This window comes from Denticeps clupeoides, chromosome 2, assembly GCF_900700375.1.
Source record: "Denticeps clupeoides chromosome 2, fDenClu1.1, whole genome shotgun sequence".
In the NCBI taxonomy this organism is placed as follows: Eukaryota; Metazoa; Chordata; class Actinopteri; order Clupeiformes; family Denticipitidae; genus Denticeps; species Denticeps clupeoides.
In genome coordinates, this window is record NC_041708.1 from 32,824,498 (window position 1) to 32,846,207 (window position 21,710).

General features: G+C 42.2%; 4 protein-coding genes across 4 annotated transcripts; all 4 read left to right on the forward strand.

Annotated features, from left to right (window-relative positions):
* Nucleotides 1-6,696: 6,696 nt before the first annotated feature.
* On the forward strand, nt 6,697-8,605 carry apodb (apolipoprotein Db). Its single transcript, XM_028957570.1, has 5 exons — nt 6,697-6,768; nt 7,239-7,362; nt 7,698-7,819; nt 7,894-7,979; nt 8,081-8,605. The coding sequence occupies exons 1-5, from the start codon at nt 6,707-6,709 to the stop codon at nt 8,305-8,307; spliced, it is 621 nt and encodes a 206-aa protein (XP_028813403.1). The 5' UTR covers nt 6,697-6,706; the 3' UTR covers nt 8,308-8,605.
* A 311-nt stretch (nt 8,606-8,916) lies between these two features.
* Nucleotides 8,917-10,128, forward strand: otos (otospiralin). Its single transcript, XM_028957596.1, has 4 exons — nt 8,917-8,968; nt 9,158-9,223; nt 9,460-9,483; nt 9,696-10,128. Exons 2-4 carry the CDS (start codon nt 9,163-9,165, stop codon nt 9,878-9,880), a joined length of 270 nt encoding a protein of 89 aa, XP_028813429.1. The 5' UTR covers nt 8,917-8,968; nt 9,158-9,162; the 3' UTR covers nt 9,881-10,128.
* Nucleotides 10,129-12,303: 2,175 nt separating this feature from the next.
* cops9 (COP9 signalosome subunit 9) lies at nt 12,304-15,641 on the forward strand. Its single transcript, XM_028957609.1, has 3 exons — nt 12,304-12,488; nt 12,876-12,948; nt 14,783-15,641. The coding sequence occupies exons 1-3, from the start codon at nt 12,426-12,428 to the stop codon at nt 14,818-14,820; spliced, it is 174 nt and encodes a 57-aa protein (XP_028813442.1). The 5' UTR covers nt 12,304-12,425; the 3' UTR covers nt 14,821-15,641.
* A 379-nt stretch (nt 15,642-16,020) lies between these two features.
* Nucleotides 16,021-21,229, forward strand: and1 (actinodin1). The gene is made up of 5 exons (XM_028957623.1): nt 16,021-16,075; nt 17,140-17,230; nt 18,194-18,238; nt 18,350-18,498; nt 19,404-21,229. Exons 2-5 carry the CDS (start codon nt 17,158-17,160, stop codon nt 20,889-20,891), a joined length of 1,755 nt encoding a protein of 584 aa, XP_028813456.1. The 5' UTR covers nt 16,021-16,075; nt 17,140-17,157; the 3' UTR covers nt 20,892-21,229.
* Nucleotides 21,230-21,710: the final 481 nt, after the last annotated feature.

The window sequence follows — 21,710 nt, forward strand, 5'->3', positions numbered from 1 at the left end:
TACATCCGGCAGGCGAAACGCATGAACTCTCGTCAGGCTCGGTGGACTTTGTTTTTCTCCCGTTTCTCATTTAAAATTACCTACCGGCCCGGGAAGCTAAACGGGAGAGCGGACGCACTCTCCCGGCAGTATTCTGCAGGCGAGGTCCCTAAAGAACCTGCCCCCATTCTACCCCCTTCCATGATTGTTGCCCCGGTCATGTGGGACCTTGACGAGGAGATCATTCAGGAGACCCGGAATCACCCGGCTCCTCCTGGATGTCCTCCAGAGCGAACATATGTACCGGAGCGCTTTCGTGGGAGGGTGATAGAATGGGCCCATACGACACCAGCTACTGGCCATCCGGGCATTCGCAGAACGGGAGAAGTGGTGGCCAGGAAGTATTGGTGGCCCTCGTTACAGAAAGATGTGCAGACCAGTGTCTCCTCCTGTACTGTTTGTGCCACCACAAAGAGTCCACGTAGCCTACCCGCCGGGAAATTAGTGCCTCTTCCCATACCAGAAAGACCGTGGTCCCACATAGCAGTGGATTTCGTGACGGATCTGCCGGTTTCGAAAGGTGGTCGTGGATCGATTCTCGAAGGGGTGTAAATTTATACCATTTCGCTCCCTCCCTTCTGCCCTCCAGGTGGCCGAGGCCCTTTTCCAACATCTCTTTCGGGTCTATGGCATCCCGGAGGATATCCTCTCTGACCGAGGCCCCCAATTCACCTCCCGGGTGTGGAAGGCATTTTTTAGGAGGCTGGGGGTTGCGGTGAGTCTCACCTCGGGGTATCACCCACAGTCCAACGGACAGGCAGAGAGGATGGTGCAGGAGTTAAGCAGGTTCTTAAGGGCGTACTGCCAGTACACCCAACACGATTGGGCAGAGTACCTCGTGTGGGCAGAATACGCCCAGAACTCCCTGCGTCACTCTGCCACGGGTCTGACTCCTTTCCAGTGCCTGCTTGGACGCCAGCCTCCTCTGTGTCCCTGGGATGGGGAACAGTCTGGGGTGGCTCGAGTGGATGAGTGGTTTCGGCGGGCTGAGCAGGTCTGGGAAGGAGCTCATACTGCCTTGCGGTCAGCGGTTCATCGCTTCAAAGTCCAAGCTGACCGGCGGCGGCGGACTGCGCCTGTTATCAGAGAAGGTGACCGGGTCTGGCTCTCCACGAGGGACCTGCGCCTCAAACTCCCCTGCACCAAACTCACCTCGCGATTTATCGGCCCCTTCCTTGTTGTGTCCCAAGTAAACCCAGTAACATTTAAACTGAAACTCCCCTCAGATCTTCGCATTCATCCTGTGTTCCATGTTTCCCTACTTAGGCCAGTCACGAGGGGACCCTTGCACTCGGACGACGCGGACGTGACTCCCCCAGGGGCAGTAGAGGTGGCTGGTGCCCCTGCCTACAAGGTCCGGAGGCTCCTAAATTCTCGGAGGCGGGGAGGGGTCTTGCAGTACTTGGTGGACTGGGAAGGTTATGGTCCGGAGGAGCGGAGTTGGGTACCAGCCGGGGATGTGCTGGATCCGGGATTGGTGGAAGAATTCCATCGAGCCCGGCCCGGCCGCCCAGCCCCGCGGCCGAGGGGCCGACCTCCCGGTTCATCACAGTCCTCGCGCCCACGCCCAGGATCAGTGAGAGGGCGTCGCTTCCGGGTCAGAAGCGTGCCTGGAGAGGGGGGTACTGTCACGTCCGTGCCGGATCCGCCCCCCCCAACACGCTCACCCTCCCCAGAGTATTAGACTGTGTGTCCGTGTCTGCGTGTCATGTCGTGTAGCCGCGGGTGCCCGGGTAAGTCCCAATTCCCTAGTGTGCACGGGGCGTGTCCCTTATCACAGTCCTGGGTCGTGGGTTCCTCAACACATTCCCTCTCCAGGCTCCTTCGGCACGGCTAGTGATCCTCACGGGCTAACGAGCGTCAGGTGCGGCTGGTTTAGTCTAATCCGCCTCATTATAAAAGACCCGTGTGATCCAGAGTCTACAGAGCGATTCTCCAACGCGACTACCGGAGTCTGAGCCCCCTTTGTGTCTGTCGAGTGTGTTCGTCGAGTGTGTTCGTGTGTACGAACGCCCCAGACCCCTGCGGAGTCTCACGAACCTGCCTGGCCGTTTGTGCAGGAGCGCACGTGAGGAGGACCCCGCCGACGCGCGCCGCACCAGCCCGAGGGTCGAGTGGGACTCCGCCCCTTCCCTCGGTTCAGCGCAAGGCGCCGTGGTTTTGTTCTTTGGATTTTTGACCTTTTTTCCCTGACGTACTTTTGTTTTTGTAAATAAACTGTTTTCCCCTTGTCACCCCGCCATCCGTCATTTTTCCCAAGCAAGACTCCGGCGTGACAACAGCTCTGAGATCCTGCTTAAGATTTTATATGTTCTCCATGTCAATCTCTGTCTTAGACAAGATGTTAGATATCTGCAACACAATGTGTATTTAACAATTATGAAAAACTGACCCATGAAATGAATTTTGAAAGGACATTTACCTCACTGGAAACAACTTCGGTTTGTGTTTTCAGGGCTTTGTTTTCCTTTTCCTGTGAACACACAGATCTTAAATAAACTTAATTTTAATGGTCCAATTGATAATAATAATAATTAAAAAAATATTATAACAACAATAATAAAACAATGCTTAGAAAGCATCTCACAAGTGTACTGACAGACACCTTAAGACTGAGTCGGTCCCGCTCTTTCTCAGCCAAATTCCTACAGAGCTCCTCCATCTCCTCTGTCGGCTGGTGCACGTTTTGCATTGACTCTCTCAAACTTGAAATTACATGACAAGAGGATTCACAGAGAGAATTTGTGACGTGCATTAGCACACGTGTGGATGGCTAATAATTACATTAACAATACACCCAATACACACATCTTAGTCTACAGAATACGCAGAACTTGTGATTGATGTATAATAGCAATATTATCCATGGTTTATTTATTGTTTGTTATTATTAATATTTCAGTTTGTACTTGTCCAGCTTGTGTTATAATTCATGTGTGTACAGACCAAAACAAACAAATACTTATCATTCTCATTTGGAACGTTTATATGAACATGAATGAAAACCAGCTGCTGCTACAGGAATGGCGCTTCTATTCAGCTGGTTCTTTAAGGCAGCGTTCTCAAGGTGCAAGCGTGAGTCGCGATCCTCATATGCATCAAGAGACTTCTGTAGATCTTTGTTCATCTTCATCAAACGGTTATTGGAGTGCACAAGATCTTCTATTTCCATGCTCCTGCAGACACAAATACACACGCACACTCCTGCACACTCAACCAAAATTCCAACACTCCACAGGGTGTGCAGAAGATGGCACGACTGTTTCCTGAGAATCTTAAATTAAACCAGTGTGCCTCCATGACCTGTCATTCATTTTGTCTGTTCATCCCACTAAAAAAAGTCAACCAAATAAACAAGCATTATGAAAGCTATTATATTTTGGTGGTCAAATGATGTTACCCAAGTTGTATATGAAGGATATGAAGAATGCTGTTTAGCTAACTGCTAATGCTCACTTTTCTCTAATCATCTACTCATTCACTATCCGAAACTGCTTAATCCAACTCAGCGTTGCAGGCTGTCCATCCCATTGGTGGCAGCGGTGGCCTAGCGGTTAAAGAAGTGGCCCCGTAATCAGAAGGTTGCCGGTTCGAATCCCGATCTGCCTGTCATGGCTGCCCACTGCTCACCAAAGGTGATGGTTAAAAGCTGAGGACCAGTGTTGGGGCTAGTTACTCCAAAAAGTAATATATTACATATTACTCTCAAAAATAGTAATGCCTTACTTTACTTTATTACTCCCTGGAGAAAGTAACTAGTTATATTACTAGTTAATTTTTTTTCTTAATTACTCTATAATTGCCTGAGATGCATCAGATGGAGGGAGAACATACAAAGGAGGAGTGTTCTTTAGGGTCTTTATTACACCAACAACAGACTGGCACTGTCTAGCACAAATAACTACAAACAACTGTACTTGTGCAATCGGTCCCTGCTATCGGTATTTTGCAGATTATCTTTCGAAAAGACAGCGACTCAACTGTAGAAAGAGGTAACATTTCTTCTAGTTCGTACGAGGCAACAAGCTTAATGATGACTGAATCTCCTCCCGTCGAAACTAGCTTTCTGTTGCTGGGAACCTTCCTCTGAAAAAGAGCTTGCCGTTGTTGACGCTTCCATTTTTCCCATCTGTCTTTGCGGGTGCCGCGCTGCTGCCGGGTGTCGACCAATCGGTGATGGTAAATGATCCCTCGTGCCAAAGTAACGCGTTACACCCAACACTGCTGAGGACACATTTCGTTGTGTCACCGTGTGCTGTGCTGCAGTGTTTCACAATCACTTCACCTTCATTGAACTAGCACTTACACGTTGCCAGGTGAGGATACACCCTGGGAAGGTGCACACACCAACAAATTAATACACTCAACACCCATGGCCAATTTATAGGTGGCAGAATGAAATTGGCAAATGTGGAGCTAATCACACTCCACACACACAAATCAGGAGCCGGGACTCAAACTCACAACCTTGGAAGCGTGAGGCCATGACACAACACGGCCCTTCATTTCTGTCACACAATATTAATAATAAATGGAAGTGCACAACTTTGACAGAAATAGGTTTGATGGCCAAAAACACATGGCTTCCAACAGAGAACAGCAAGGAATACAAGTAGAAGATGAGTCAATATACATAGAAACTGGCACAGACAGGGATGTGGTGTTGATCCCCGACCCGCTCTTCGGCATCAGGTTCATCCCAAGGTTTCTTTTCTGAAAATAAACAAAACCCAACCACTTCAGTTTATAACCATTCCACAGTGCACACAATAATGCCAGAGCAGATAAAAAAAAAAAAAAAAAACAAGGAAATATAAGATAAATTATGAGATGAATTTCCTTCTTTGTTAAGTGGAGGGTGTTGCCACGTTAATTTCATTATAATGGGATTGTGGTGATCTGTTTTACAGATACACTGGCGTCCATGATCAATATATAAACCCTTTCGTAGGAAACTTATAACGGTGTTTGATAAAGTCAGTTTGATGGGACCGAAGGAATATATGAACTTATTCAATATCGAAATAGTGGTAATAAAATTGCCTTTTTAAAAGATACAGTAAAGGCCAAAAGTTGAAACACACCTTCTCATTCAATGTGTTTTCTTTATTTTCATGACCATTTACATTGGTAGATTCTCACTGAAGGCATCAAAACTATGAACACATGTGGAGTTATGTACTTAATAAAAAGTGGAGACCTGGCCTCCACAGTCACCGGACCTGAACCCAATCCAGATGGTTTGGGGTGAGCTGGACCGCAGAGTGAAGGCAAAGGGGCCAACAAGTGCTAAACACCTCTGGGAACTCCTTCAAGACTGTTGGAGAACCATTTCAGGTGACGACCTCTTGAAGCTCATCGAGAGAATGCCAAGAGTGTGTAAAGCAGTAATCAGAGCAAAAAAGAAACTAGAATATATTTGATGTGTGTTTCTGTCATGTTATGTCACGTATTTTATCGATGGTCATAATGGTGGTCGAGTTGAGCTATTTCAAATATGTTTAAAGTTATTTTACTGTTTTAAACCAAAAAAAGTTGAGGAAATAGGATCAGTGATGCGAAAGAATAAAAAGCATAATATGTTGAGTTGAGCTATTTCGAATTTTAAAGCTGCTTTTTTGGTTAGCATGCTGTTTTAGCGTCAGCATGCTAACTACACCAGCTAATTTCTGTGTGCGTGCGTGTGTGTGTGTGTGTTTAATTTTTTTTGTCGTTTACCTTCTCCGGCGAGAACCACACAGCTCTCCTGCCCGGCCGCAGCAGTCGAGCCACGGCCGCCGCGGGGCGGGGGGAACCGGTCCATCTCCACGGGGAGCGGCCGACTTCTCCCCAGAATCCTCAGGTCGGACCGTTAATATCCGTTAATAACCAACGTTAATATCTATGTGGGCGCCTGTTTTTTTTTTTTTTTTTTTTTAAATCAATTGTCCCATTTTCTTACTCTCGGGGCTTCACACTTTCTCTCAGTAAACCACGTTTAATTGTGCGCCACGTGTACAATTAATGTGACTATAAATGTTCGGATTGGCGTGGAATGAAGTGGAACGAACACGTGGTGCGAAAATCAACTTCGAAGCGTCGGGAAAGTGCAAAGACGCAAAAACGCACACATTTATGCATATAATTAAAAATGTTTAATCCAATAAATCGTTACATTTTCGGTATTTAAACGTCACAGCGTGTTTTATAATTGCATAACGCCTGCTAATGTTTACAAGTTTTACGTTACTTGTGTTTTTTTTCATTCACCCATACCTCAGCATCCATTTTATATACTATCCTTAAGTGTTCCTCTTGAGTAAGTTGGGGGCTCTGAGTCAAAGAATTTCATTTATATGATATAATATATAATATAATGAACTTGAACTTGCTTGCAACAGCATTGCTGTTTGCTCCTCCAGGCGTCTGTGCACCTTCCCCGACGTAGTTAATTGTTTAAAGCTAATTGGCCAGCTTCGGAATAAATGCTTAGGTAATAATTCTGTCTCAAAAAATGTCCAGACAGCACAGGTCATGGATTTGCAACCTCGAGCTGAGAAAGTTCAGACATGAATGGCATGTTTTTATAAGAATGCCCCAAGTCTTGTCCCATGACATGAATTTGCCTCATCATCTGCGTCCAGTTAGAATGCGACTTACAACACAATATCAGTGTTCATCTCACCAGATGCCGCTCTCCTCTCCACACGGCTTCCTGACCACAGACAGCATCGGACAAGGACCCAGCAGGTAACAAGTCTCTTTTATTGGACAAATCAACATACAGTGTAGAATGTTCATTATCAACTGTGTACATTATCAAGTAGTTCATGTCACAAATTCTAAACTATCTACTCAGCATTTCCGAGGTCGCAAACATTGATGGTATGAGTGACAGAATTGTGGTGGATGATTAATTTAGTCATGGGAACAGTTAAACCCTTCTTTTCTGTTTACAGTAACAATCTATTAACTATAATTCTATTCAAATTATTATACATATACATTTTCACACAGGTGGCATTTCCAGCCTTATTCATGATCAGCTTTGAGCACATGTAGTACTGGTTGGACAGGTAAAACAACACGTGGAACACCAGTGGAAGTTTTGTAACTTCTGCCCTGCCTATCGTTTTTCTTCCTGGCCCCGAAGTGCAGGGTTACTTAACCACTTGTATTTTTTTTGTTAATGTCCATTTCTATTTGTTTCTCTTTTCCAGTAAACTTACCTCTGTGGAAATGGACATTGCATTCATTCTCCTCCTGCCCCTCGTCTCTGCCCAGACATTCCGTTGGGGACCTTGTCCGTCGCCTTCTGTCCAACCTGACTTTGATCTCCAGAAGGTATTGTTAATTTTTTTACTTCACATGCTTGTTATTGTGTATGTTTGTGCATACATTAACATTAATCACTTTTAGAAGTTCCATTGACATTTTCTTACTCTTGTGTCTTTGTTTCCCACTGCACATTAACATCATAATTTCCATTATACAACTGGTAAATTAAGATAAGATAAGATCAACCTTTATTAGTCCCACAAGTGGGAAATTGCAAAATTTGTAAAATAAAACTTTAAAATGTATGGAGCAAAATCCCCAATAAGGGAAAGATTAGGCAAATGTTTTTCCAATGTAATGTTGTTCCAGGCTGACAGTTGACAGCCTTTTTTCCCCCCCAGTATCTTGGAAAGTGGTATGAAATTGAGAAGCTGCCTGCAAGGTTTGAGAGGGGAACTTGCATTGAAGCAAACTACTCCTTGAGACCAGACAACACCATCAAAGTGGTGAATGTTCAGACACGGTAAGTGTGTCCTGCTACCCTGCATTCCATGCATGATCATGTGTATGAAATATTTCAATCGATTTGTATTGCAGTAAAGGAAAAGTGAAGTCTATTGAAGGAACGGCTGTTGTGCAGGACACCCGGGAGCCTGCAAAGCTTGGAGTCAGCTTCTCTTACTGTGAGTCATACATCCCTGGAATTTACTGTGGGCATATGTTCAGCTAATTATCCACAATTTTATATTTCATATGTTTTCATTTTTTTAAATTTGCTGTCCAGTTACACCCTACAGCCCATACTGGATTCTGTCCACTGACTACACTAGTGTTGCACTGGTCTACTCCTGCACTGACGTCCTGAGGACATTTCATATAGACTTTGCCTGGATCCTTGGACGTTCTCGCATTCTGCCAGCTGAAACCATATTCCATGCCAAGCAAATTTTCTATGGTGGCAACATTGACATCAGCAGTATGACCCCAACAGACCAACATGGCTGTGATTAGTGCTGAAATGAGACACTGAGTTTTATTGAATATGTAGGTGATGAAGAGATTTGATAAGTATTCATTAATGTATGAGATGGAACTGATCTTCATGAATTTCCAGTGCTATGTCCTTCTAGCTGAAGAATTGAGCAGCAGAGTAGATTGAAATCTTCTGGTTTGTTTTCTTGGATGTCGGCATTTCCACTTAACTAAAGTTTTTCCAGTTGTTTTACAAATTTTTGTTGTTAACAGAAAAAATCCAAAACAAACTAAAATGCCTTTATAAAATAAAGAACCTACTGTGTGTAATGCAAAATGTGTGTGGTGTAATTATTGTGGGTGACTAATGCCCCCCTGTGGTTGATAACGTGTACAAAACTACAGAAGCACAAAGTTAAGTATACACTATGTTAACTTAATAGAACTTTTTGTATTTTTACAAATGCTTAGTTATACATAATACTGCCACAATTATTGCCCTGATACATCTAACATGTAGAGTATAGTATGAGTATATAATAAATTTTTATTCTGGGGTTAAAAAGGGTTGGGAGATTGGAGGGGAGGGGACAGCATGTGTTTAAATTCAGGTCCACTGTTCACATTTCTGCATTTTGGCATATCCTTTTGGAAACTAGAAGTGGATTTAGCGTATACCATACTCAAGGAGAACTACCAGGTGAAGCTACATGAATATTAATTACACAGAAACCTACATATTATTGTCAACATAATGCAAAAACATAATATCTGCTGCCTTTGCTGATCTCTTTCAATATTTAATTGTTTGCTAATGATAAAAATCTATGTTTTTGTATTTGTACATTATTTACATGATGTCATTTACATTGAATATTTTTGGTTTCAGGCAAAATGAAGTTGTTTACCCCTTTTTGCAATTTCTTCGTCTTTTTCCTCATATTACAACTCAGTGGTAAGTAATTTATAATAATGTTTTGACTATATTCTATTTTCTTTTATACTGAGCTACTGATAAATTAATATATATATAATATACCAGAGGTGCCTGTTCAAACTTAGTAAAGCATAATATTTGAGAAGGAAACCGATGCATTTTTAGAATCCCAAGAGAGACCCAAGTTTTCTACAAGTGAATTGGGTCTTTGTAAGTGGTGTGCAAGTATTTTTACTCCCTCTCCCTGTTCATAGAGGCAAGAGTCATTCCTGAAGATGGTAAGTATTTTGGTCACACTCACGATTTGCTTTTGACATGGAAAACATTTTAAATATATTGTAGCAATTAATGAGTTTAAAGAGAGAGGATTGTTTTTAAAAACGCTGTTAAAGCTGTAGCAAGTCCCCCAGTCCCAGCTGCTGCATAACCAGAATAAATGTTATTCCATTATTATTATTTTTTAATATATATAACTACTTATTTAATCTAGAACCATATGAAGAGCAAGCTGCAGTGCCATACTGGACCTATTCCACAACAGATTTCTGGAACTATGTGGAGTACTTCCGCAGTATTGGAGCCTACAACCAAATCAATGAGATGGCGAGGGCCTTCTTTGCCCACCAGCATCTGGGTGACACCCTTGGCTATGGTGTGCCAGAGCACCATGAATAGTCATGACACTATGTTTAATAAGCCTGAGAAAGTGACCATTCCTAAAAATTCTAGAAATAAATGTGTTGTCCTGTTTAGTCTTTCCATCGTTTAGCAGATAATTATAGATATATATCATATACATGCTTAGAAATAGATTATCTACTTTAATGTCATAGCAATGGCTTTTGATGTACAGTGTTGTCATGTCAAAAGTGCCTCATCAATATGCTGTACTTTACTATATAAATAAAGTCTTGAGAACAATATTGACATTTGTTGTCATTCACAATGAATAAGATGACAAGATGACAAACAATTCCAGGGTTTTGCATTTGCCAGAGAAAACGACCAAATCGGCGAGTTTATACATTAACATACCATTCAGGTAAAGTTGGTTTGATATACAACATTACCTGAGTGTTTAAAAAAACATTCCTATGGCTTCAAGTAGTATAAACAATGATGTTTCTGCATGAAGATACGGCAGAACGTAGTGCAATTAACATCTTAAATCTGCAGCAAACCCCCACAAATTTGTTTTACTAGTGTCTAAATTACGGTACTCTGTGAAAAAAGACTTTCAAATTTATTTACTACTTTCTTCAGTCATGTAAAATGTTGTGATCAAGCCGACTCCTATATCAGAAATTGTTAATCCTCATATACCACAAGTCTTGTTGGATATAAACATTTCCAGATTTTTGGACTTAATTTGAAAAATAATTTCAAGAAATATACTCATGATGTTAAACATTTTCCATCATTCTCCTCAGTTTGGAGATCAAATGGGGTCTGGAAGACAAAGAAAAATGTTCTGAAAGAATAGTTTGTTGCAGTGACAGGACCAACTTAGAAACAGTATAGAAAGTTTTGTTAACTCTTGAGTGATGTTGGAAGAAACAATCCTGTCAAAAATCATAATTTTGCAGGAAAACTGAAATGAGTTTGTTTCATTCTCTATTTAAAGTTTCTCCTCCCCTGCCAAACAAAGACATAAGGGACAAGTTAATAGACATTTTGTATTTTGTACCTGTGAATTAGTACATAATTGAGTGTAAATTGTTATCTCATTGAAAATGTCATCCTTATCCGGTCAGTTCTTCTTCTGCTCATTCTTCGTCAGCTAGTCACAGTAGCTGTCAGGACCCGGTCCGGAAGGGTCCACTCCAGACCCGGAGTTCAGGCCAGAGTTTCATGTGGGTCCTGTGTTATTAAGTTTCCTGATATTTTTTCACCTCTATATGTTTGGTGAGGTCTCCCCTGTCCTGTTCACCACGTATTAAACCCCTCTTTCGTGACATTGTGCGTATGCATCCTTCTTCCTCGCCATGTCCAACCATCGCACCAGATCTCCTTCCTCGTCATTTCACACCAGTGTGACAGTAGCAGACTTTTGAGTATGTGCTAGTGAAGCTCTGTACATATTACATTTACCATTTCATAAGACCATGATAAAAACCTGAAAAAAATTATTTTGATTGGGAAATTCACCTGTCTGTGTCATCCTCTTTTCCAAGTTTTCATTATTTCATTCATTCACTTACCATAACCGCATATTCCTGTTACTCAGGGTCGCACTTCCAGTAGTGTGAGCAGGTGAGAAACTGATCCACTAGTGCAAATACAATTTTAATCACTTCACACTCATACTCCTTTCCTCCTCTCATCGTTTCATCGTTCTATTATGAATTTCTAATCCAAATTCCCTTTATCTAGTTTAATTGAATGTACTTTCTGCATTGCTGGTAAAGCATATTAATTATCATGTATAATTTTAGCCTGGTAACATATCAAATTTTAATATTCATGTTTGGTATGTTTAACATTAACATTAAGTAAAACTGTTTTAACATTCTCTATGAAGCTGAAAGGTCCCTTTTATAAGCCTAGGAAAGGATGATTTGAATTAACATGGTCTGTAAACTAAATAATTGTAACAAAGAAATATTTTTTACAGTATTACTTTTTTAAACAAGCAATAAAATCAATATTTAATATTTAGGGAGGATTAATATCTGTACAGGAGAGTCAATTTGAGGCCCGAGGTAAAACTACCTGAAAGAATGATAGTGTATATGTGTAATGATTTTACATTATATACTTCTGTAGGCAATCAAGCAAACATGTTAAAAAATACGTTAAAAATACCCTCGTGATGTGCGGAATATAAATCTCCCTGTTTTACTTATTACGTGCATTGATTTATTTTTACTGAACGTTCAGTAGTTTGTGGACGATCCCTTATTTGTTTTTTTCAACGTCTAAATAATGTTGAAAATCAAACGTACTTTACCTCACCTAACACACCTGCCTAGTTTACTTAATTAACTTCAGCAGACAGAGAGACATTACATAATGATTTAATGTAATCTATTTTCAGAATTTCTCTAATTCCGGTTTGTGAACGCGTAGCATTAGGCGGAACGCTTATCGTGCAGATGTCATCTTTTCTACCCGGACCGTTTCGATGTGACAACACGAGGACCTCCGGTTTGGTGAAGATTGTTGTGGTTTTCCCAACGCTGCTGAGCGTTGCCTACTCTTCCCAACTCTTACTCGAGACATGAAGCCTGCTGTTGACGAGATGTTTCCCGAGGGAGCGGGTCCATATGTGGATTTGGACGAGGTATCATCGTCATTATTTATATTATTATTACACTGCCGACGTCGACTTGACTTGACTGCACGGCTACACGGCAGCGTCGGTTGATAAGTACAGAATTCCAGGATTCCCTAGAGCTCTTCCCAGCTCTGCTCCCGTTTACCTTTGCGGTGTCGCCCGTGCGACACCAGGCTTAAACCGGGATCCTCTTTATCAAGCCGAATCTTAAAAAAAACACGACACAATTGTCAGACGTTTAACTGGCTGTCCACTGGACTGTGGACATGTGTACACGCTTCATACAGTTTAGGGGCAGACACACGCGTTCTTGTCCTTTAAAACGCCTTCTCTCTCTTTATAACGCATCGTCTCGGCTCGCTCCATAACCTCTGCAATGCCATCGTGTTTCAGGCAGGGGGAAGCACTGGCCTGCTGATGGACTTGGCCGCCAACGAGAAAGCCGTTCATTCAGACTTCTTTAACGGTGAGAAGCACGACCTACATTTACATTGAAGGCATTTTGCAGACGCCCTTATCCAGAGCGACTTACAACGTGCTTCCATGAAGAGATGAAGAGATCAGTTCTGGTTCACCAGGACCCCCAACTATGAATACAATATTTTATTCATTCTGTTGTAGTTTCTATACAAAAGTCAGACAATAAGAAGGTTACAAGTTAATCTAAATATTCTCTAAAGAGGAAGGTCTTGAGCTGCTGTTTGAAAATACTCAGTAACTGAGCTGTTCTGACCTCAAGGGGAAGTTCATTCCACCACCGAGGGGCCAAGACTGAGAAAAGTCTAGATGAGTTTCTTCCTCGTACCTTCAGAGATAGAGGGACCAGGCTGGAGGCTCGGAGTATATGAGTAACCCAGTCTTGATATTATTAGGGTCTGAACTAGTATCTTGTTGGCCATGACAGATAAGGACGGATCCGTCTGATATTGTAGAGAAGGAATGTACATGAACGGGAAAGATTGGTGATGTGTTGTGCTGACCTCCACGTCTGAAGCAGGAGCTGGGTGAAGGAGGGCTTGTATATGCTCTACACGAACTGCAAAGCAAGCCTCGGCGCAATTAGACACGCGTGCTGCTGGTTTTGCGAGCTACTTCTGTGCTTTGGTGACAGCACGGTGCCGAACCGCAGGCATAGATTCACCATGGGGCAAATCTATGTTGACTGACGTTTATGGGAAAGTGGTTTATATTTTTTGCAAAAATTTCCACACTTTCTTATTCAAAGTCATTATGAGGAGCAGCATTCTCAAAAATCTGAGTCCCAACACTGTCGTTAGCCTACAGACAGTAATAATGGCTCCCTGGACCTCTCCCAATATTCCACGGGGCAATCATCTGACAATTTTTTTTCTTTTGTTTGTGTTGGCAACAAACTGTTAAGCCACATGCAACAGTGGGTAAGCGCTTCTGCCTTCCTGCCCTCTTTGTGATTATGAGCCATTTTGATTAAAAGCAGCTTTGGCAGGGCCTGAAAAAAAGAGGGCCGTTAAACAGTAATGGGAAGTTAAAATACAACCCCACTAAAGCACTTTTATGGGATCATGTTGGCTCCAGCACAGCATGACTTCCTCATTTTCAGCCTGATCATCCTTCTTTGTTGGGGAAAGAGGCCGCACACATGTCATACAACAATCCCCCTCAGGTCTGGTGAAGAAGCTTAAAACCAGAAAGGCAGCTGAGCACTGAAGGACCAGAGATATCAATAATAGCAGTATAACTTCCAGTATAGAGCGAAGTTGAATATTCATCATCCATGTTTAATCTCCCCCTGAAGATGACAGACCAGAGAGCAGCACAAAGAAATGTAAAACAAAATCTATGCTGGTGCCATTTTAAGATTAGGGTTGCAGAGAACTGGAGAATTATCAGAAAACGTTATTACAAAAATGATCTGATTTCTTTTTTCTTATTAGTAAAGATAGATTTGTATAAAATTAGTATGAAACACAGAAGAACGTAGCATATTATTTAAATGTCAGGCTGCCTTTTTGTACCTATTAGTAATTATTTTAGGTAAAAAAAATAAAACTTTGTTATATAACATCAGATTCAGATGCTGGGTGATTTGAGATACTCTCAAAGTCTACACACACAGATATGTGAATATATACATGCATACATATGCACATACAGGTTAGAATGAAATTGTTGCACACCTGCATGACCTTCGGTTGTCTCTCGGAATCTACTCACAGTAAAAGCTGTCGTCTATGTTTGTTCTGAGCTTTTCTAATAGATTAACAGCACTTTTAATAACACAATAACCTTGCATACATTTTTCTTTCTGATCTTTATCTCAGATTTTGAAGATCTTTTTGATGATGATGACATCCTGTGATGAAGCCCCAAGAATTGAAGGTCCCTGAAGTGTTTTGTTCACTGCCTGGAAATTAGGTTTATTTCTGTTATTAGTTTGTATAAATAAATGTAAAAACAAAAGACATGTTGGTTTCCCAGAAGAATTTTTGACATCTCAGACATACTGATGCAAAAGTTATGTGAACAGTTTTTTTTTCTTCCCCTTCATGTTTAAATCTGTTTTTGGTAGAAATTGTGGGTTCTTGCACATTCCTGAACACCTGCAAACACTCATAATTACATGTGTGAAACACACAGATGTTACAAGCGGCACAGAGGAGCAGTTGTCAAAATATGTTCATTTCCCCCTGTAGCTGCAATATATGCAACTGGTGTTTTGTAAAAGTCCATGTAAAAAGGTGCACAGGGCATAAATAACATGGTGTAAATGTAAAAATGTGTCTGGAAACTTCAAACTCACTCTACCTCACAGATTTATGTCGAATGCAGAAATCATTGTTGCAAAGCCGTTATTATTCTTTCATACTGATCTTTGGGGGAGTTTTGCATTAAAAATATAATATCAGTGGTCCGTGGGGGTAGCAATATTTATTATAGTTTTGGGGTCACTGACCTCTGAAAATCTGCCTGCATAGAATGAGACCCCAATACAACATGGTGATCTGTAATGTCCCCTGAAGGTTTAAGAGTTTGCTTTAATTTTAAAAGTGTTTATTAACTATGGTTTCCTGGGACCACTTAGTCGACAATTTCACAGTTTTAATCCAAATCAAGGAAAGTGCTTGGGTCTTCCTTTTGTGAAAGTTTTGCTCTATTAAACTTAAATGAAACTCTTTGTAATTGCGTGTGAGCTTGAAACATTTGTGGTTGAAATCTGCAAAGTGGCATTTTTTGAAACACATCGTTCAAGACCCAGCTTGACATCCTATGTGGTTTTTAAGGGGGGGGGGCAACCAGAATTCATGCATTTTTTTCTCCAGCATGTAGACTTGTATAATTACAGCGTCCCATTGGTCAACCAGCTCAGTTGGAGACAGCCAATCACAGGGCTTCCAGCAGCATTCCTGTGGCCCCATGGGATGCACCTTTTTGTTTTAAATTATGAAGGTGCCATTTAAAACGTGGCCAAGTTGTTGTCAGTGGCACAGACTCTTTGGAAGGGGGAGTTGGGGCATCGGGGATTTCTGACCTCAACCCACACGCCCACCCCAGAACTGAAGCGGCAGGCCCAGACCTCGCTGTTCTAGGGCCAGACGACCACATTTTCAGAGCAGGTAAGTCCTCACTGATCTGAATTAGATTTAACGTCAGTGTTCAAAAAATATATACACATGTTACAATGGGTTGGTTTACTGGTACAAAGATCATTTCTCACTGAAAAGGCATTAGAGACCTGAAATTCTAATGCTGAGCAATATGTATTATATAACTTTCACTTGGTTCCCTTCACCTCGAGCTGACTGGTAGGAATGAATTTTCTAGACCTTGGTGGAACTTGTCTGGAAATTACATAAATGTTTGAAACTGTCAGTTAACGAACCCATAATGTCACAAAAAAGCATTTGATTATTCAGTGACAAAAGGGCAGCAGGCCAACATCACAAAGTCGCCCTTTCCCGTGATGAGGATCACTGTAGATCACATCTGTTATGGTTGCATGATCCCAAAACAAGCAGAATATTTTTGAGCCATCATATGAGTGTTTATTACGATATAAAATTAAGTTGAATTGGGTTTATAATCAAGGTAATGAAACAGAATAGAATATTATGATAAAGATCCATTTTTTATTTATTTTACACTTATTTCATTATAAAATAATGAAATAAAAAATAATGAGATACATTTTTTTAACATTACAAGAGATTGGACTTTCATGATGTGTAAGAGGTCATAAACAACATAAATAACATTTAATGAGTACAAAACATTGAGAGGCGAGAACCATTTAGGCATTTTGGGCAAACGTAAGATAAACATACCAAATAAAAGCACTTGATCAATTTATACTAGCACAAGAATATGAAAAAAAATATTATTAAAGGTGTTAAGCAAAAGCCAAATGACTTGAACTTAAAACAATTGTTTTAGAAATATAATAAACTTATAAAATATTGCTTACTACAGTATATAATCTAACATACATTTGTTCTTACACAATGAAATCAACACAAATCATTTTTAAACCTTTTTCTAAATTTTAATGTTTTTGTAAAAAGCAATGTATGCCACAGTGATGAAGACTATCATATGACATTGTGCAGCAAAAAAAAAAAAACAACGTTAATGTTTTAGGAAATTCTGAGTGAGCTATAAACCCTCTACTCTTGATCTGAAGGACGCCAGAAAGCTGACCATGGCTCGTCAGACAAAATCCTCCTGCTCCTACATTTTTACCAGAGCACTGCTGATCACGGTTCTGTCAGCAGGTGAGTCTGCCTACTATTTAGTACTATCAGTACTAATATGTGTGTACTTATGATACAGTCAAAAATAAAAATGATTAATTATTCCCCTTGTGGGAAGCAACTGTAGAAATATGCAAGCACCTCCACTGAAATGTCATGATGTTTCATCTCTTAAACACTGATAAATATTGAACCAGGTGGCTGTTCACAGTTGTTCCAAGATGAGAATAACCTCCATTAAAACTTTCTTCGTAGTTTTGTCATGACTTGCCTGCAGTCTTCTCTGTCTCTCTGTGTTTGAGTGAGATGGGGGTGAAAATACAGTACTGTCTGTCAGCAAAGGAGCCTCTTCCTAAACGTTACTGTTTCCAGATGTGCCAGGAGCCTCTAAATGGCTCGTAAAAGTAATGCTGCAGATATACCGAGGCAGCGGCATTTCACTCGCTCCCCTCTCACCTTTCAAAAGTGACAAAGCCCTTCCATAAGTCTTCATCGACATCGGCCCCATTCAGCAGTTTTCTAGCAGCTTGCGCTGCAGTTTCCTGCACGGCATAATGAGACATAATGCAACTTGTACTTCTCTAAGATGTTTGTGGGGGAAAGAAAATACCTGTGCATATGCAGAGCGCCATCTGGCCCCATGGCTCCTATAGAGTGGAGTGATAATTGCGTGTGCCCCTGGGCACAGCAGTGGATCTGGGCCTTTGTAGATTTTATAGGTTTTCCGTCAGCAACAGTGACCCCCCTGCCACCGCTCTTTAAAGTGCTGATGTGTAGCGTTTGAAGATTAATCTTACACAAAGCCACCTGTACATAACCCACTTGACCCCACCTCTGCCACCTTGAAAAACACATAAAATCGTAGCCATGTGCTTATTAGCATCGGTTAGCGTTGTTTGGCATAGCCGTAGACGTGGAACATCTGGTTCAGACCGCCGTCCCCCTCAGCTCCATTATTTTTTCCTGTCCTACTTCCCCTCCCAGAGTTGCTGGTAGCTGGTCCAGTGCCTCCACAGATCAAAGGTGATGGTAAGTTAATTGAATTTAGTGAATGCTTACTTACACCTGTTTATTCATGTTAAAATGTACATGAAACTTTTGAAATAGTGCTGAAAAAAGTCAACTTTTGGTTTCATGAAGATGCTGTTGAAGGGAAGACTGCTGTTTCTTCAGCCACATCCCAGAGGCTGATCCGCAACAGGAGAAACATCAGCTGGTACAAACAGCACTCAGACTTCTGGAACTGGTACAAGTACTTCACTGACACGGGCAACCAGGAAGGAGTGAGTGTTGAGCCACATTTTCATGTCTAGTATTCCATTTACATTTACAGCATTTATCAGACGCCCTTATCCAGAGCAACTTACGATCAGTAGTTACAGTCCCCCCTGGACACGTTGGTAGTAAGTGGGATTTGAACCTCTGTCTTCTGGTTCATAGGCAAGTGTGTTACCCTCTAGGCTACTACCACCAACTGCTAAACACCATCATTCAACTGCTAAACATCATCATTGTCAAACAGGACCAGGTTTTCTTAGTGCTACATAAGACAATGTAATGTAACATCCAGTATATATTTTGGATTATATCATTAGAATTTACAGACAAGACTGCTTGCTTGTTATCTGTATCTTCACTTTCACATTACTTCACTTTCACTTCATCTTAAGAAGGAGGAAGAACTAACCATGCCCTTTTGTTGGTGTGTAATAATCTCTGAGACCCAGAAGATTAACTTTAATAATGCTTTTATAAAGAAAATTTAAAGCTGTGGTTGTAGTTAATTATTGAATTTGGCAGTTGTGTGAGTGAGTGTGTGAGTTAATGAATAAGGAACCCATTGTCATTATTGACAGTTCATATGTACCCCACTTCCTTATTCTGGACTATGTAAACTCACTCTTGTCAATACGTCACACATGCAAGTGTAGTACATCTCAGTCTCCTCCCTATTTTCTTTGCTTATAATACCCGTTGTTCACATCACAATCTGTGCTGTAGACATCCTAGGAACATGCCTGCCTCAAAACCAACCATACATATACACGATCAGCTCCTTAAGCCGAGAATTCTGACTAGTGAACTATTTCTAACATGTAATATATCTTATATGGCACTTTGAAATGATCCTAATTAGTCTTAAGAAAATGATAAAATCAAAGTTTTCCCCTCACCCATTCTGGTCCAGGTTCAGCAGCTGGATCGCGTCTACCTTGCCTACCTGCAGAACAAAAACAGGGCAGAGGGCCAGCGCTCTTATAAAATGTACCTCCAGCACCTGGGTGATATCTACAAATCTTGTGCCGAGTCCAGTGATCCCAACTGCGTGGCCTCGTACATGGCCAGACCCAAGGAAAAGTCTGAGCCTCCCAAGCCAGCCCAAGTTAAGGCCTGTGACCCTTACAGGGACCCCTATTGCCTCTACAGTCTGGGATACACAGCGTACCCTTACACTGTGCCCTCTGCTGCCAAAGCTCCAGCGCCGGCTGCGGTCAAGTCACCGGCCTATCTTCACACTGCCCCGGTTAAAGACCCCCAATCCGGGTACTACTACTATGCACCGGTGATGCAGTCATTCCTGAGTGCTGAGCAGAGGTCAGAGCTCCTGCGTATCTGTGACCCTAAGGATGTTGAGTGCCTGCAGTATCATCTGCGTGCCGCCTACGGGTACAGGCCCGCCACTGGCCCACTCCCATCCTATGCCCACCTGAGCTGTGACCCCAAGACCGACCGCTATTGCCAGCCCCAAATAGTTCAGAAGGCCCCATCCGGGGTGTATGCGTCCTACCCATACTGCAACCCTTACACTGACCCCTACTGCGCATATGTTGCCGCCCTGCATGCTGACCAGAATTCAGATGCCCAGTCAGCCCCAGTAAAAATGCCTTGTAACCCCCTCTTCGATGACAACTGCAACCCCCTGACTGCTGCCAGGATGGCATCACCCCCTCAGAACCTGAAGGACGAGCCGGCACCTGCAGCCAGCGACGCGCGTGCTGCCCCAGCTGAGCCCCGCAGTGACCCTTACGCCATGTACCGCGAAGCGGCCGCTGCAGCCCTGCACAGACGTCCCCCGCCCCAGCCCTTGCAGCCCCCGACTCACCGCTACCAGCCAGACCATATGCCTGAACGGCAGGAGGAAGCGCAGCACCCCTTAGGGCCACGTGGAAAAACCAAAGAAGGATACGACTGTTTCATTGGCTACGATGAGGAGTGCTTTCCTCTGAGGGCTGCCCAACATGAGCCTCGATCTGGCCAACACAGGCAAATTCCCTTCCATCCAGAATCCTATGAGCCCCACCTCAATCCAGACGGCACCAGAAGTGGCGTGATCGAGCCCGACCCCGATTGTGACCCAGAGTACGACAGAAACTGCCGCCTGCGTCGCTATGAGCCTGAGCCTGCTGTCCCCCATGAGGAGGCCCAAGAAGCCCACCAAGCTGAGAGGCACCACGACCAGTCCAATCACGAGGAGGAGCCACATCCTGAACACCAGCCTGGAAGCCCCAGCTACAGCCAGGACAACTATGACCCTTACCAGAGTGGCCAGGAAGACCCTTTTGCCTCATATGGCTCCCAGGATCATGGAGCTCCCAGCTTCCCAGATGTTCTGAGGGGCTTCGGGGGCCAGTATGGTCAGGATGACCACCGTGCCTACACAGGAGACTACAAGAAGAAGTGAAGGCACACACACATACGCCAGTAATTAAAAACAGACCCGTATGAACAATTGGTTTAGCAAATGGGAAAACTTCACTGGAGTGAAGAGGCAATTATACAGTTTTATTTCTATTTAGGTGCTGCAGCACAGCACAGTGCTGAGGTTTTAACAGCACTTATACAGGATTTAGTTTAATCTAATCTACTTTGATATTGTGTAAACAGTGTGCAGTTTTTCTGAGATTGCTAAACTTGATAAATGTATTGGAAGTAGCTATGATTGTGCAAAAGGACATCAGGTCTGTCACAACATATTCACGTACAGTTCACTTATTAGGGGTCCTCTGTTGAAGAGATGGAGAAGGGTTAGTAAGCTTTACTTGAAAGTAGGCTATGGATCAGTTTTTTTTCTGTTCTGCTTTTGTTTAGGATGATATGGTTTAATATTTAATGGTTTAATATTTAATGAATCCTCATTGCAAGACCTGAAAACCTTTTTGTTTTTTTTTAAGTTCTTAATAAAAGCTTGGAAAACAAATGATAAGGTCCTTTTGTTGGTTTTATTAATCAAAAATGCTTTAAAGATTAAAATAAACATACATTTTTTTGTGCAGTCTGTGGACCACACACTGGTCGAGGCTATTGCTGACGTCATTCATGAATCGATTGTTTTACCCAAGAAACCGTTGTTGAATGTGAGTTTTGATTTTAAAAAATCTGCTACGTGACAGCTGTTATTAAAATGAAAAATAGCCCAGTGATAACCACACAAACACCCTACCTCAAATGTGACTGTGGTCAACTGCCAACTGGTGCAGAGTTTACATAGCGATAAGACACA